Source organism: Loxodonta africana, chromosome 13 (genome assembly GCF_030014295.1).
Source record: "Loxodonta africana isolate mLoxAfr1 chromosome 13, mLoxAfr1.hap2, whole genome shotgun sequence".
Classification (NCBI taxonomy): Eukaryota; Metazoa; Chordata; class Mammalia; order Proboscidea; family Elephantidae; genus Loxodonta; species Loxodonta africana.
Genome location: NC_087354.1, coordinates 42,587,988 through 42,603,381, shown reverse-complemented (window position 1 = coordinate 42,603,381; position 15,394 = coordinate 42,587,988). Strand labels below are relative to the sequence as shown.

Sequence of the window (15,394 nt, the reverse complement as noted above, 5' to 3'; positions counted from 1 at the left end):
GGAGATACTTGCAACACATATAATGGACGAAGAGTTAGTTTTCCAAATAGATTCATGTGTGTATAAAACTCCCACAAGTCAATAAAAAGTCAAACAACAATAGAAATTTTGGCAAAATACATGAGCAAATATTTCTCAGACGGGGAAACACAAATGGCCAATGACTATAGGAAAAAGATGCTCGGCCTTACTAGTAATTAGTGATTTGCACATGAAAACACAATCAGATATCACTAGGTCGGGAGAGAGAAGAAAGTCTGATGATTCCAATTGTTGGCAAGGATGTAGAGCAAAAGTAGCTCTCATACATGGCGGGTGGGAGTAAACATTGTTACAACTCCTTAAAGCACCTTGGCCCTCTCTTGTCAAGAGAGCTTACATGTCTTTATCATGAACCAGGACATGAATGTTTATGGCAGCACTGTTTGTAACGGTGAGACCTGCAATGGTGGGACAACATGTCTACCTCCAGAAGAATGCCTATGTAAATGACGGTGTAGTCACATACCGGAATGCTATACAGTAGTGAAGATGAATTGACCATGCCCTGTGCATCAATGAGATCCCAAAAACACAACACTGGATGCAAAAAGCAAATTACTAAAGAATACATCCAGCATAATACTACTCATAAAGTTCAAAAATTTACAAATACAGACAGTGGTGTACAAAGTGGAGAGGGACCAGTCCACCCTTGATGAGGCAATAAAGGAGTGAGTTATTTGTAAAGAAATTTAAAACAATAATAAAGCTGAGTAAAAGTCAATCTGCTTTTTATTATCACTATGCATCAGGAATTCTAAATAATATTGAGAAAATCTTCCTTCACCAAGGCAGCTACTTTCTATACTACCTTTCCCTCACTTTGCTACACAACTGAATATATTATTTAGAGGTATTTATTTCTGTAGTAAAATTATCGTGAAAAGCAAGGAAATGATAAAATTAAAATTCAGATTAGTGGTTTTCCTTGGAGGGAGGGAGAGGGATATAGTTGTGGAACGCTGATGCCATCAACTCAGTTCAACTCATGGGGACCCCACAGAACTGTGCTCCACAGGTTTTTCAGTGGCTGATTTTTCGGAAGTAGATCACCAGGTCTTTCATCCAAGGCATCTCTGGGTGGATTTGAACCACCAACCTTTCAGTTAGCAGCCAAGTGCGTTAACCATTTACACCACCCAGGGACTCCCACGGATGCCTTCAAAGTTATTATGTCCTATTCCTTCAACAGAGTGGCTAATACATGGCTGTTCATTTTATTATTATTTTTGGTTTATATGTAATAAGATAGATGTAATGGGGACCCTGTTGGCGCAGTGGTTAAGAGCTCAGTCTGTAACCCAAAGGTGGGTAGTTCAAATCCACCAGCCGCTCCTCGGAAACCCTATGGGGCAGTTCTACTCTGTCCTGTACAGTCACTATGAGTCGCAATCAATTTGACAGCAACAGCTCTTGGATTGTGTATCTGTCATATATCTTCTGTGTGGATGAAGGACTCCCCGAGCGCAAGTGGTTAAGTGCTTTTCTACTAGCCCAAAGGTTGGGAGTTCCAACTCACCTAGAGGCACCTCAGAAAAAAGGCCTGGCCATCTGCTTCTGAAAGGTCACAGCTTTGACGCTCCTATGGAGCAGTTCTATTCTGCATACACAGGGTCTCGTCATGAGTCAGAATCAACTTGACGGCAACTGGTTTTTGTATGAATGAAATATTCCACCCTTAGAAGAAAGAAATAATGAAACACCGAAGTCAGGGTGGAAGGTAGAGTGAAGACATGCTCTGTAATGCCCTGGAAGTTGCAAACTCCACAAGGAATAAGAGGTCAAGCACAAGAGGATGAGAAGCCCGTGACAGCAGCCTCAATTGCCCAGTCTGAAGCTCAGAGGATGTAGGGGCTGGAATTCAGGGAAACACCTGGGCCTCCAAGCCGGAGACGCCATGACTCTGGGACGAAGTTACTCCCAGGAAGTGTGGGTGGAGAGCCAGGAGCACCAGCCTTTCAGGAGGAAGAGGAGCCCTTAAAGCTGAGGCTGAACAGAGAGAGATGGAGCAAAGAGGAGAGAATGGGGTTTCTGAAAACTGAGGAGGGCACAGTCAGCACGCCAGATCCGGCTGAGAGGGCAGTAAGACAGGCCTGAGAAGCTACCTGGGATTTCTCAGCACAAGCCACTGAGGACCTGGTCCAGAGCCCTTCCAGGGGTGGAAGGCAGAGCTAGACTGCCGTGAGGAAAGCGATTCCGAAGGGGAGTGAGGATGGAGTTTAGACAAGGCTTAAGAAGTCTGGCCGAGATGAGCAAGAAGCATCCGCTGGGAGGAGATAGAGAGTGGAGGGAAGGATTTTACTGAATCTTTAAAAATTTTTCATTCAAAAATTCCAATCTGATTTAGCCACACTAAGGCAGAAAGGGCACCTTCAGGCCTTCCCTGTGCTGGCAGCCCGAGCACAGCAGGTGCCCCGGGGGCTGAAGCATGGGGTGTGGTGGCCTTTCAATGGGGAGGGGAAGTCTGCCCTGGTGAGGAGGGGTATTTTAAAACTGACATTGTTCAGAATTGCTGGTACATGGTAAGAGAAAGCAAACAGACCTTGACTCATTGTTACTATTTTTAAATTTTCTACAGACAACCAGTTGCTGTCAGAACGGGGATGGTGACCCACGTGTGTCAAGAGTAGAACTCAGCTCCACGGGGTTTTCAATGGCTGCTTTTTTCTGAAGTAGATCTCCATCCAGGCCTTTCTTTAGAGGGGCTGCTGTGTGGACTCAAACTGCCAACCTTTCAGTTGGTGGCCAAGCCCACCAATCATCAACCATTTGTACTACCCAGGGACTCTGTGCAGGCATGCACCCTTTATTGCCTGCTGCTAGGACAGACTGCTCCTACCACCCTGCCCTTCCTAGATGTACTAGGGAGAGACAGACTTTGCATCCCCAGGATGGGATTGTGCATCCTAGCTTCATCGCATTCTAGCTAACTGGCCTGGGACAGGTCCCTAACCTTCTCAGAGCCTGGGTGCTCTTTAAGCCTATTGCCCTTTGGCTCACTGTAAATGGGGCTAATGTTTATTTCATAGGGTTATTGTGAGGATGAGATAACATGAAACACCCACTGCCTAGCGCACAGTAGGTACTTACTGAGTGTCCTTTTGGGGTAGAGGAACAAGGAAAATAGTGACTGGTTCTGCACCTCTCCCTGCACCCCTGGGAGTGGCGGAGAAGGTCCTGTAAAGCCTGGGTGGTGGCGGAGCTCTACTGTGGTCACGCGGTGGGCAGGGGTGGTGGATGGAGGAAGTCTCCTCCCCACTACCATGGGCTGGGATCTACCACTTTGCGGTTTGGTTGGGGCAACACCGCTAACCCCTCCCCCACCCCCACCGACCCTCATCACAGTCCCTGTCGGAGAAGCCTCGCCATCGCCCCAAAGGACAGGTCTGGGCCAGCCCATCTCCCCAAGTCCTCCTGCCCCCGCCGCAGGTCTGAGCTTGCGTCCCTGCCCAGCCGTCCCTGCGGGGTCCCCAGGAAACACCGCCACCCGGGCTGCAGGGGGCAGTTGTCATGGGGACACCAGGGCCTGCTGAGCTACCTCCTTAGCAACGGGACTCCCAGGCCGGTTACCATGGAAACAGCATCTGCTGGGAAATCGGTGATGGGGAACGCAGAGACGGGTTCCCTGCCCTTTCCGGAGGACTTTCCCCTCCTTGGGCGAGCCGGGAGAGACGGCACTCCCATGGCTTTCCCGAGGCACTCCCGGTGCCGCCTCCGGGAGCCCCAGGATTTCTCTTTTCCAGCAGCCAGTCTCCTGCCCATGGCTTCGGGCTGCCTCTCCCCTCTGGGGCAAGTTCAAGGGCCTTGGGAGGGGCCCTCCCCGGCCAGGGGTGGGAAGGGGGCCATGTGAGGGCTTTGCAGAGTGTCTGGGGACCAGGTCTAGGGGGCCATGTCTAGCATGCCACCACAGCAGGGAGTCAGTTCTACACCTCCTCCTAGCAAGTGGAGTCTGTGCTCAGGTGCCCCATCCAAGGTGGGCTTCAGCAGCTGTGCCCCATCCTCTGCGGCACTGGAAAGCCAACCCTCTGTCCAGCCTAGTCACTTCTGTCTCCCAGCTGCCCTCCAGCTTCTGAGGGCAGATGTGATCTGGCTAAGCTGGCATCTCCCCCTTCCTTCAGTATCCAGCTGGAGTTAATGCCAACACTTAACGCCCTTCTTCTCCTCCATGGAGCATCAAGGAGCCCCGGGGACCTTGGAGCACTGGCAGCTGGGGTGGGGAAGGTCTGAGTCAGGTTTCACAGCCTCCCACCCCTGTCTTTTCCCCACCACTGGCAGAGGGCACAACACACCCACCGTCCTCAACAACTCCCACCAGCCCATAAACACGCCTGTGACCACAGCACAGGGTGTGGTGACCAAGTCTGCGGGGGCTGGGGCTGGGGGACCCCCCATGGCCTCACACTCCCGGGCACACCTTGGGGTGTAGGTCTGCGTGCACAAGCGCCCACTTGTGCTCCAGGCTCATGACCACAGCCTGGCTCCAGATACCACTCCTCCAGCATCTGCATCAGCCTCACACCCACCCCCAATCCCTGACTCCTAAGACAAGAGAGCATCTGCTGGAATTTTTTAATTTAAATAAAATATACAATACCGCGCATTTACTGTTTTCCGTTTTAAAAGTGGAAGATTCGAAAATTGCTTGTGGGGGGATTAAGGATGGGAGCAGCAATAGTCTCCCATGAGTGGGCTGGGCTGGGTCAGAGCTTTTACAAAATGTGTGTGTATGTGTGTGTATAGAGAAGAGGGTGGTTAGGCCAGGCCCTGATGGCAAGGGGGGGCTCCTCACGCCCCTGGACCCTCCACCCTGACTCCTGTCCCCTTCCCCACCATCCCTGCTGCCTCCAGAACTAGACTCCGGGCTTGGATCAAGTCCTGCTGCCCCCGCTGAGCTGCCTGCTTTGGGGAGAGGGTGTTGTAGAACTCAGGTTGAAGCTGCTGCTTAAATCTTTCCAGTTCTGAGAACTCCCCAGGCCCCAGAGGGACTTTTCCAGCCCAGGAGAGACCAGGGCCAGGCTGGCTTCTTAGCTCTATCCCTAGGAGCCCAGGATCCCTCACCCCTTCTCTCCTCCATTACTGCCCACCCCCCGCCAGCCCATCTGTGGGAAATGGGCCTGCCTCACACCCTAAGACAAAACCAGGTCTTGCCAACATTCCGGCTTGGAGCATGGAGGATGGTTCGGAACCTGTACTCCCTGACTGTTGGGGAGGGGGATCATGCATGCCTCAGGAGGCCTCTGAGCTGCTTTCATGTTGGCCCTTGCTCTGAAACCTGCTGTGGCTTCCAGTTGCCTTCAGAATCAAGGCCAATCCTCTCATGCTGCCATCCCAGGCCTTCTCCCTGGCTCTCCAGCCTGTGGACCTCATCCCGAAGTTCCTGCTTCTGCACCCACTGGGAACTCCATTCCACTCACTGCCCTCCCTTCCTCTAATTCTTCCCATCTCTCAGGGCCTGGCTCAAGCCCGCCACTGGCTACACCCCTTCCTCAGTTCCTTAGGGAGGCCTACCCATCTCCGGAGTCCTGAGGTTGTAAATCCTGGAGCCTTCAGCCAAATCTCCCTGGGGCTCTCCCAGCTGACTGGAGCCATGGGCTGGGCACATGAAGAGGGGCAGAAGAAATGTGACTTGTTGAGCACCTACTGTGGTGTATGCCAGGCGCTGGGCTGGCCATTCCACACATTTTTCTCATCTGGTCCTCGTGAGGGTGGTACCATAATTACTCCCATTTTACAAATGAGGTAACAGACTTGGAAAAATTAAATAACTTGCCCAAGGTCACATGGTTAAAAAGCAGCAGAGCTAGGGTTTGAAGCTGGGTCTGCCTGCCTCCAAAATCTGGGCTCTTCCCTCTACACCATGCTTGGGGACTGTGGAACTCAGTCCCTCTCAATACAGCTTTCTGAAGGAAGGAACACAGGCTTTGGCCTCACTCAGGCGTGGATTTCAATCCCAGATCCGTTGCAGCTCTGCCACTCCTAGTTATGTGCCTCTGGGGAAATTACCTGCCCCTCGGTTTCCTTATCTGTGAAACAGGAAGAATGAAAGTACCTACCTCATGGTTTTTGTGAAACTGAAGAAGTTAATGCATGTAAAGTGCTAGACCAGCGCTTGGCATAGAGCAGACTTGATAAATAGAAGTTGCCCTCACCTGCCCCTCACTGTACAGATGGGGACAGTGAGGGCCCCAGAGGTGACAAGATGTGCTTGAAGCCCTGCGGGAAAGGAGAGGCACAACCCAGAGTCATCTGCTTCCACGTGATGAAAGGTTGGGCTGGGACTGGATTTAAGACCAGAGATGGGGAAGGAGGGGGCCTGCTGAGGAGTCCTGGGGGGTCCTCATCCTTGAGGACTGGAGAGAACACCTCCCCCAGAGCCTGCAGTGCCCAGCCTGCCAGCCAAGGCGGGTTGCTGGATGTAAGGTGACCTGGGTGTCCTGGCGACATAGGGTTAAACTAGACCGCACACGTGTGCGCACATGTGATTCACTATCTACATGGCTCTAGAGAGCATTACATAGCTATACATATACACATCTTACATACATATACATAGTCATATACATGTCTTGCTAAGTTTGCAGTAGAAAAAATGCAAGGTCCTCAAGGCCCTGCCCTGTTTTGTCCCCAGGACCCAGGCGTCTGAGGCTCCCCAGGAATACACGCAAGGGGAGCCCCTTCCCGGGGAACGAGGTGACCCCCAGCAGAGTGGGGCTCCAAGTTCACAGCTAAGGGACTGGTGGTGGTTGTTTCTTAAAACAAATACCATGACAGATCTGTTCTAGGAACCCCAAATATGGGTCACCCCACCCTTGTCCCTGCCCCAGAGACCCCACCTGCCTTCTCTCTGGCTTCTACGTTTGGGCCCCTCCTGCTCCCCTCTCCCCTCCCTCCCTCCCTCCCGTGCTGAGTATTAAAATAGTCTATAAAAGCAAGTGACCAAAAATCTATAGCTCTAAGAATACCTGGTTATTTTCTGCTGTCTTTTGTTTTTCTGGGGTGGGTTCTGTTTCTTTTGTTTTGTTTAATGGTAATTATTATTGATATTGGTATATCTCCTAATCACAGTTAAACCTGAAGGAAGAGAGAAGGGAGAAAAAAGAAGAGGAAGGAGGGAGGGCCTAGCTCATAGATTGGATGGCAGTTTGGAGCGTACTGGCTCAGGCCTGGCCCCAGGTTCCCTCTGGGGTGCAGCAGTCAGAGGGGTCCCCCCAGAAGAGACGGCTCTTGCCCCAAACAAAGAGGGCGGGGGTGGCAAGGAACCTGAGGATGTCTTCCGAGGCAAAGTGACGTGCTGGCCCGGAACGGCACCACAGGGCCTCCCAGGGGGGCCAAGGCCCCCACTGCTCGCACTAACCCCGCTGCCACCCCCAGCCCTGGGGAGCAGGGGGAAGGCAGCCACGGACTCCCCGGAGGAGTGTGGGGAGGCTCTGCGTAGAGTCTGCGCCCCATCCTGGGGTAGGGCTGGCTGAGAGGCTGATATGAGCTTGAGGTCCTGGGTGAGGCGGCCTGGGGTGAGGGGTGGTGTGCCCCGGCGCTGGGGGACCTGGGGCGGCGGGGGGCTGGATGCAGGTGGCAGGAGCAAGGACCCATGGGAGCCAGAGGCCCGGGGTGGGGCACTTGGGAAAGTTCTTGGGGGGCCTGGGCTGTGGCCGGGGGGGCTGAGGCCTCCTTGGGGGGGAAAGGCTACAGGGGAGGCCCCCCCAGAGGCCCTTGCCATGAAGGATGGCCGCTCAGGCTGCCGTGGAGGCGTCTCTGGCGTACTTGATGGGCCAGCAGCTAGACCCGGGGACAAATCCCCAGGAGGCTGGCCCAGCTGCCCAGGACTGGATGATGGGGACCTGGATGAGGGCGGGGGTGGTAAGAAGTGCTCCAGGAGTCCCAGGCCTCCCCGGGCCCCTGGCAGTGGCGGCGGTGGCTGGCTAGGCTGTGGGGAACGGGCCCCAGGCTGCAGTGGGGTGAGCAGTGGAGAGTCGGAGGAGGACAGGGAGCCGCCCAGCGCTTTGTGGAAGTGACCAAACCCAGCTGTGGTGGTAGCAGCCGTACTGGCAGATGGCGTGGGGGCTGGGGAGGAGCCGCAGGCCCCGGGCGGCGGGGAAGAGCTAGACGAGGGCAGGAGAGGGCTCAGTCCGGCAGGAGCAGAGAATCCGGCCAGCTGTTGGATGTGGAAGGAGGATGACGAAGGCGTGTCCACCTGGGATGGGCTGCTGGCAGGTGAGGCAGAGCCCAGTGCAGAAGGGATCAGTGACTGTAGCCGCTTCAGGTGTCTCGGTGTTTGCCCAGCCCCGAGGTTGCCCAGCCCCGGCCCCGGGGGTGGGCGGAAGATGGCGGCGGGCAGGCGTGGGTGGTGGGTGAGGGCGATGGCTACGGAGGTGGTGGCAGCGGCGGCCTGCAGCGGGGCCTGGATCAGTGGGGTCCAGATGACAGGTGTGGGGGTGGGCGTGGCCGAGGTGGCAGCCTGGACGCGGTGTGCACAGTGGGCCATCTCACGGTCATGCTGCACAATCTGCTGGATGATCTCGTTTTCCTGGTAGTTGAAGACACCAGAGTTGAGGTCGTGCTGGACCTTGTGAAGGAGGATGGAGTTCTTCTTGCCTGGGACACAGAACAAGAGCAAGTGGCTCAAGCCAGAGCGGGGAAGGGGACGGGGACCATGCCCCAGCCTAGGCGATCAGGAACCCTGCCCTCCTGCCTGTGGCTCCTCTCTCACCTATGCGATCCAGGCGGTCCAGCGCCACGGTCTCGAAGGCCCGCCGCATCATGGGGTACTCCTCCAGCACCTCGTTGAAGTTGTCCACGCTCAGTGAGTACAGGCGGCAGTAGGTGTCAGCCCTCACGCTGGCTGTGCGCCGGCCCCGGGTCAGTAGGCAGATCTCTGCTGGGACATCAGGAATCAGGGAGGAACGGACAGCCCCACCGGGACTCCCAGCAAATTCCAAAGTGCCTCCTGCCTGCCGTGTCCTGGGTCCCCACAAGCTGGTCCAGAAGCCTTGGCAGGCTCCCGAGGCCCCACCCCTAGGCTGTGGCCACAGTGGATGTCTGTTCTCCCCACCAAATGGGGTTCCAGACTGACTTCCCATCTCTGGGACCACCCCCCTATACTGGGCTCACAGATCCCCACCTCTAGCTGTGGCCATGCAGGCATCAATGCCTCTCATCCTTGGTGTCCTCTAGTCCATCCCTGGGAGTGGCCTCCTCTCTTCCAGGTCCCCCTGGCTGTCTCACCTCCAAAATAGGAGCCATCAGCCAGCTTGGTCTCCTTGTTGCCCTTGGTCAGCACGCTGACCACGCCGTGCTGGATGAAGTACATCTTCTTGCCGATGGTGCCCTCGCGGATGATGTAGTCCCCTGGCTGGAAGACTTCGAAGTGCAGCTTGGTAAGCATGGACGTCACAAAGTTGGGGTCTGCATTGGCAAACAGCGGCATGGAGGCCACCAGCTTCCGGCAGTTGAAGTTGATGATCTCCTGCTCCCCAGATGGGGTGGATTGGGAAACAGAAAGAGGTAGGTGAGGGGAGCTGCCAGGCAGGAAGGCCTGGCTCCCCTTCCCTGGTAGCGGCTGCCCAGCTCACCTCACGCAGTGGCTCGCTTAGCTCACCCAGGATGCTCTCTTCATCAAACATCTTGCCTTGGTAGCGGTGCTCATAGTAGTCATGGATGCGCTGCCGTGTGTCGGGCGGGAGCTTGTGGAAGGACATGTACTGCTCCACCTGCTTATACTGAGTCCCGGAAGAGAGGGGTGGGGGTGTCACTGCCAAGCCAGTCAGCTGGCACCACCCCAGTCTTGGCTCTGCTGGTGACCAGAGCTGAGCACCAAACCCTGTCAGCCTTGTTACAAGACCTCGGCTCCTTGAGATTTGAGGTCCTCAGTGTGAGTATGGTCACACTGTGCCCACAGCAATGGCCCTGATGCCCAGCTGCTTGGAGTAGAGAGACAGACTTCATAAAAGTGTCCTGTCCTCTCTATGTTCAATTCTATGGAGATGGGAGAGGACAATATGGACTGTACAAAGTCTGGTGACAGAAGTCAACAGATCCAGGAGGTCCATCAAGTTGCCTCTAAACGTCTGTCTTTTCTATGTTGCACTGAGGGCCGGAGAGGCCCCAATGACTCTGGGAAGAGTTGTTTCCTAGTATAGGCAATAAATTGGCCTAGTCAGATGGATTGGGCTCCAGTGAGTTAGAACTGGAGACTGAAGCAAAAGTATTCGACCCATCCCAATCCATCCTATGGTATCTATCCAAACATGGCCTCAGCTGAAGCCCTGAGTTATGTTGTTGAAGGGCAACTCCAGTCCATGGAGGAGGGGCTAGATCAGGGACCTTCAAAGAGAGGTCTGGGCACAAGAGATTTGTGAACCTAGGTCCGCATGGGTTAAACCCAAATAAGAACTGATCCTGCCAACCCTGAGAGTGAAGGGCAGGCGTTACTCCTACCATTCCTGGCTGGTAGATGGACAGGGGTATCCTCAGGAGCATGACTAGGGACAGGAGGCACTGAGTAGGCAAGAGCAGATTTTCCTACACTGGAAAGTGAGGGAGGTCCCTGTAACCTCAGGAACAATCAGAAATACGCAGCCTATTCTCAGGGCTCCAAGGAGGTAGGGACATGGTGGTACTGCTTTTAATAATGCCAGTTGTGGAGGGGGAAGGTGAAGTTTCCTAAGGTCCTTCCAGCCAACCTGTTCTCTATCTGCTCTAAGTTATGCCAGTACTCTTCCTAATCCCCCCTCCCCCCCCACCGAGGGGGCAGTGACTTCCTGGCTGGCTTTGAGGGCAAGGGCAGCCGGAACAGCTGGAGCTGTTTTAGTGAATTCCCCTGGTAGCAGATGGAGGATGGACAAGGGTGGGAGGGGGAGTCTGGAAGCAGGGAGGAAGTCAGAGGTTGTTGAAGTGGTCCAGGTGAGAGATGTAGTGGGAACAGAGGGGAGGTAACATTTATGGGTGAATCAGTGAGTCTTGGAAAGTTATTAACCAAAGAATAAAATAAGGTCAACTCTCAAATGGGAAGCCACGTGTACTTGACTCTTGCCCTAGAATAAACTCTGATCCTCATTCCTGATCCTGGCCTCTGTCTGAGCCCTAACCCTGGTCACGCTAAGCCCTGACCCCAGTCACACACAGAGCCCTGACCCCAGTCACACACTGAGCCCTGACCCCAGTCACACACTGAGCCCTGACCCCAGTCACACACTAAGCCCTGACCCTGGTCACACACTGAGCCCTGGCCCTGGACACACACTGAGCCCTGGCCCTACTCACACACTGAGCTCTGACCCTGGTCACACTCTGAGCCCTGACTATGGTCCCAGATTGATTTTCACCTGGCCTTAGATTAAGCCCCTGCCTGACCTTTATAACCTGACTCCCTTGCTACCTCCCCTCCCCAGCTCCCTTATTGCTGACCTGGAACTCTTTCCTCTCTCCAGTCTGCTTTCTTCACCACCTAGAATGCTCTTACACCTCCCCGCTCCCCTACTCTCCATCCTGCCCCAGCTCTGCAAGCCGTCTCTGAGCTCTTCCTCCTGGCATCATGGGACCCAGCCTTCACTCCCGAACAGTGGCCAGGGAGTTCTGGGTCAGCACCTGGGGCAGGCAGGCAGACAGGCACTTGATGAATCAACAGGGACCCCTCCTATGTGCCAGGCCCTAGAAATGCATCAGAGAAGAGGACAGACCTGGATCCTGCCCTCACAGGGCCATTAAACAAATGATTTCATATGATTAGTTAAGTAATCATGGGGGTGCAATGCGTGGTGAAGCAGAATTAGAGGGTGCCACGGGCTGTATGATGGGGTGGGGGGCTGGCAGGTCAGGGACGGCTTCACCAAGGAGCGGATGCTCAGGCTGGGACATGAAGAAGTTGTCAGTTGAAAAGGAGAGAGGAGAGTTTCGTATTAGAGCCCGTCCCAAGGCCCTGGGACAGGAGAGAACATGGCACGTGCATGGTCAGAGAAAATCTGGTCAAGATAGACTAGAGAGATCTGTGGCCCAAGGCGCAATTTGAGGATGGAGAAAGGCGGAGCCAGGTTATGCCCCTAAGTGCTGGGCTGAGAGAAAACGTTTAGAAATTCATTTCAAGAGCGCTGTGACAGCTCTGAAGAGTTTCAACGAGAGGAGTGAGACCATCGGATTTATACGTGTTTTAAAAACCACTCTAACTGCTGTGTGAAGAATGGAGTGGAAGGGCAGAGTGGAGCCTGCTTAGCTCATAAATATTGAATAGCTTACCAGGTGCCAACATGGGCCTAAGGGTTTGACGTGTATTTACTTGCTGCTCACAAACACAATGACGTTACTACCCTTATTATCCCCATCTTTACCAGCCAATGTGGAGTTGACTTTGACTTGTGGCGCCCCCTACGTGTCAGAGTAGAACTATGTTCCACAAGGTTTTCAATGTCTGCTTTTTCAGAAGTAGATCACCAGGCCTTTCTTCCGAGGCACCTCTCTGGGTGGATGCAAACCGCCAACCCTTTGGTTGGTAGCCAAGTGCGTTAACTATTTGTACCACCCAGGGGTACCATCTGCAGATGAGGAAATGAGGCACAGAGACGTGAAGCGACATGCCCAAGCTCACAGAGTTCCTCAGTGGAGAAGCTGGGATTAGAACTCAAGCAGTCTGACTCCAGGCAACAGCTCTCAAGCACTGAGGCATGCAAGAGTTAGGATGGTGTTGTAGTGACCTGGGCAAGAGAGAAGCTGGGCACTAGGGCACAGGCTGGCTGGGATGGAGAGAAAGGAGAAGAATTTCTGAGGCAGGCATTTATGACAGAGCTTGGTGAGTACTGTTGAGTGGTGGAGTAGACAGTGGTCAGGGATGACCCCCAGCTTCCCGGCTTGGGAGTTGGTATGGCTGAGATGGGGTACAGTGTAGGTTTGGAATGGAGGGGAGGGAACATTGTTTTAATTTTGAACATAATGAGGTTGAGGTGCCCAGGGAGGCATCAAACAGACAGTGTAAAGCTGAAAAGAAGTGGAGGCTAATTATACTAATTTGGCCCCACTGCATAGAGATGAACATAAAAACACGTGAGGTGGGTGTGGGGGTTGTAAAACATTAGTACCTAGAAGCAGTATAGATAGAGGAACAGAGGTTAACCCCAAGCCACCAGGGTTGTCCACAGCTAATGACTGAGAAGTCAGCAAAGTAGATTAAGAAGGACCAACTAGAGGGAGGCGTCCCTGGATGGCACAAGCAGTTAATGTGCTCAGTTGCTAATCTAAAGCTTAGAGGTTCATGTCCAGCTAGAGGTGCCTCGAAAGAAAGGCCTGGTGATGTTTCCAAAAACTCAGCCTTTGAAAACATTATGGAGCACAGTTCTACCCTGACACACATAGGGTCACTATGAGTTGGAATCAACTTGACAGCAGCTGAGTTACCGGAGCCAGAGAGGTAGGAGGAAAACTGGGAGAGTATGGGGTCAAGGACACCAAGTAAGGAGGCAAGATCGTTAGCTTCTGTCAAGTTGGCCCTTGATTCATGGTAACCCCGTGTACAATGGGATGAAATGGTGTCCCATCCTGTGTCATCCCCACAATTGGTTGTGGATCAGACCGTTGTGATTCATAAGGTTTTCACTGGCTGATCTTTTGGAAGTACATTGCCAGGCCTTTCTTCCCAGTCTGTCTTAGTCAGGAAGCTGCTGAAACCTGTTTAGCATCCTAGCAACATGCAAACCTCCACTGACGGATGGCTGGTGGCTAAGCATGAGGTGCATTGGCCGGGAATTGAACCTGAGCCTCCCTCACAGGAGGTGAGAATTCTACCACTGAACCACCACCGCCCCTACGAGAAGTCAGGAAGGGAGTGTTAACCCTGTCAAGGTTGCTGAGAGGTCAAGCAAGATAAGGGCCAAAAAGGCTCTACAGGATTTAGCAACATAGAGGGCACTGGGGAACTCGGATCTAAGGGGCTGAGATAAGGAAATGGGTTCAGCAAGCATAAACAATGTTTTTTTTAGGAATTTGCCCATGAAGAGGAGGCAGACAATAAATCAAGCAGGTTGATGGTGGAAGGACAGAGGCTTCTGAGAAGGGAGAGACTGAGCAAATTTAAATACTGATGGGAAGGGCCAGTGGTAAAGGAGAGGCTAGAGGCTGGCAGCGCTCGTGGACAAGGTGAGCTCCCTGAGAACAGGGACAGGGTGAGATCCAGAGGGTCTGTCAGGAGAGACAGGCCCTCAGTCACACCAGGAGGGAGCAGAGGGGTGCAGATAAAAGATATGTAAGGCTTAAGGCCAGGGAGCTGAGCAGTCCTTAGCCAAGGGGTGTCCCCCTCCTGTTTCACTGTCCCCCACACTGAGAGTCCTGAGCACAGGGCTGGATACCTGGGGACCCCCTCTTGGGATCAACCAATGGGTAGGTTCTCCTGAGTGCCTTGGGCGGATCATGGCTCTCTGCCCTACCTTTTCCTGGTACTGGCGCCGGGAGGAGTCCAGGGACTGGATGAGAGCCGTGGCATGGCCGATGAACATGGCGTAGCAGGTGGCACCCACGATCATGCTAAGCATGGTAAGCCAGACATCTGACATGCCCACAGGTGCCTGCCGCCCATATCCGATGCACAGCATGTGGCTCATGGCCTTGAAGAGGGCGTAGGAGTACTGCTTTCCCCAAGAGTTGTTCTGTGGACAGACACAAGGGTGGACAGACAGACGGTGGGGTGGGGGAGGCCTGAATGGGTTTGAGCCAATGAGAAGGCCGGCCCTTCTCGCTGGTACCGAAAACAGTCCCCAACCCTTCCATCTTCCCATGCCCTCCACCTAGCTCTCTCAGTGGCTGAGTTCAGGGCTCAGGGCCTTGCTGGAGGCTGAGAGTCTTGGGTGAGGGACCAGGAGGACCGAGCTGACAACCTGTGGTGATGGAGTGAAGCCACCACTTGGGCCTTTCTCTTGCAACGGGGGTGAGGGGCAGACTGGAAGTGCAGGCAAAGGCAGGGATGGGAGCCAGCCAAGCCCAGGTCTGACCTCTCGGTCCCCATGGGGCAGCCTGGAGCTCTCTGGAATAGCAGACGGCTCTAGGTTGAGCCACCCTGATGTCCTTCTGTTGCTGAAATAGCTCCGCCACCCCCAAGCTACCGCTCAGTGAAGCCCATTTCCCCACTGACCTCAATTATGAAACCAGATACGCTTCCCCTGGGGGGAAAAGGCTCCAGCAGACAGAGCTGCAAACACTGTCCTCATTCTGGGTAAGCAAAAGTTGAAGCGAGGAGGCCAAGCTAACTCCACCTCCTGTGAGATCCCTGCTCCCAACACACCCAGGGCAGCAGCCACTGGTTATATCCCCACTGCCTCCAAAGTAGACTGGCGACACACAATGCGTGTGGGCGGGAGCAGAGAGGAAGGGAGCAGGG

General features: G+C 54.0%; 1 protein-coding gene across 1 annotated transcript in view; it reads right to left on the bottom strand.

The window, feature by feature from the left end:
* Positions 1-7,046: 7,046 nt before the first annotated feature.
* The window catches only part of HCN4 (hyperpolarization activated cyclic nucleotide gated potassium channel 4), a 52,860-nt gene continuing 44,512 nt past the window's right edge, over positions 7,047-15,394 (bottom strand). Inside the window, exons 4-8 of the mRNA XM_023552827.2 lie at positions 14,448-14,666; positions 9,612-9,758; positions 9,265-9,505; positions 8,750-8,914; positions 7,047-8,634 (exon numbers count right to left, since the gene is read on the bottom strand). Of these exons, the coding sequence (XP_023408595.2) occupies positions 7,166-8,634; positions 8,750-8,914; positions 9,265-9,505; positions 9,612-9,758; positions 14,448-14,666 (2,241 nt within the window). The 3' untranslated portion in view covers positions 7,047-7,165. The remainder of the gene's footprint in view (positions 8,635-8,749; positions 8,915-9,264; positions 9,506-9,611; positions 9,759-14,447; positions 14,667-15,394) is intronic.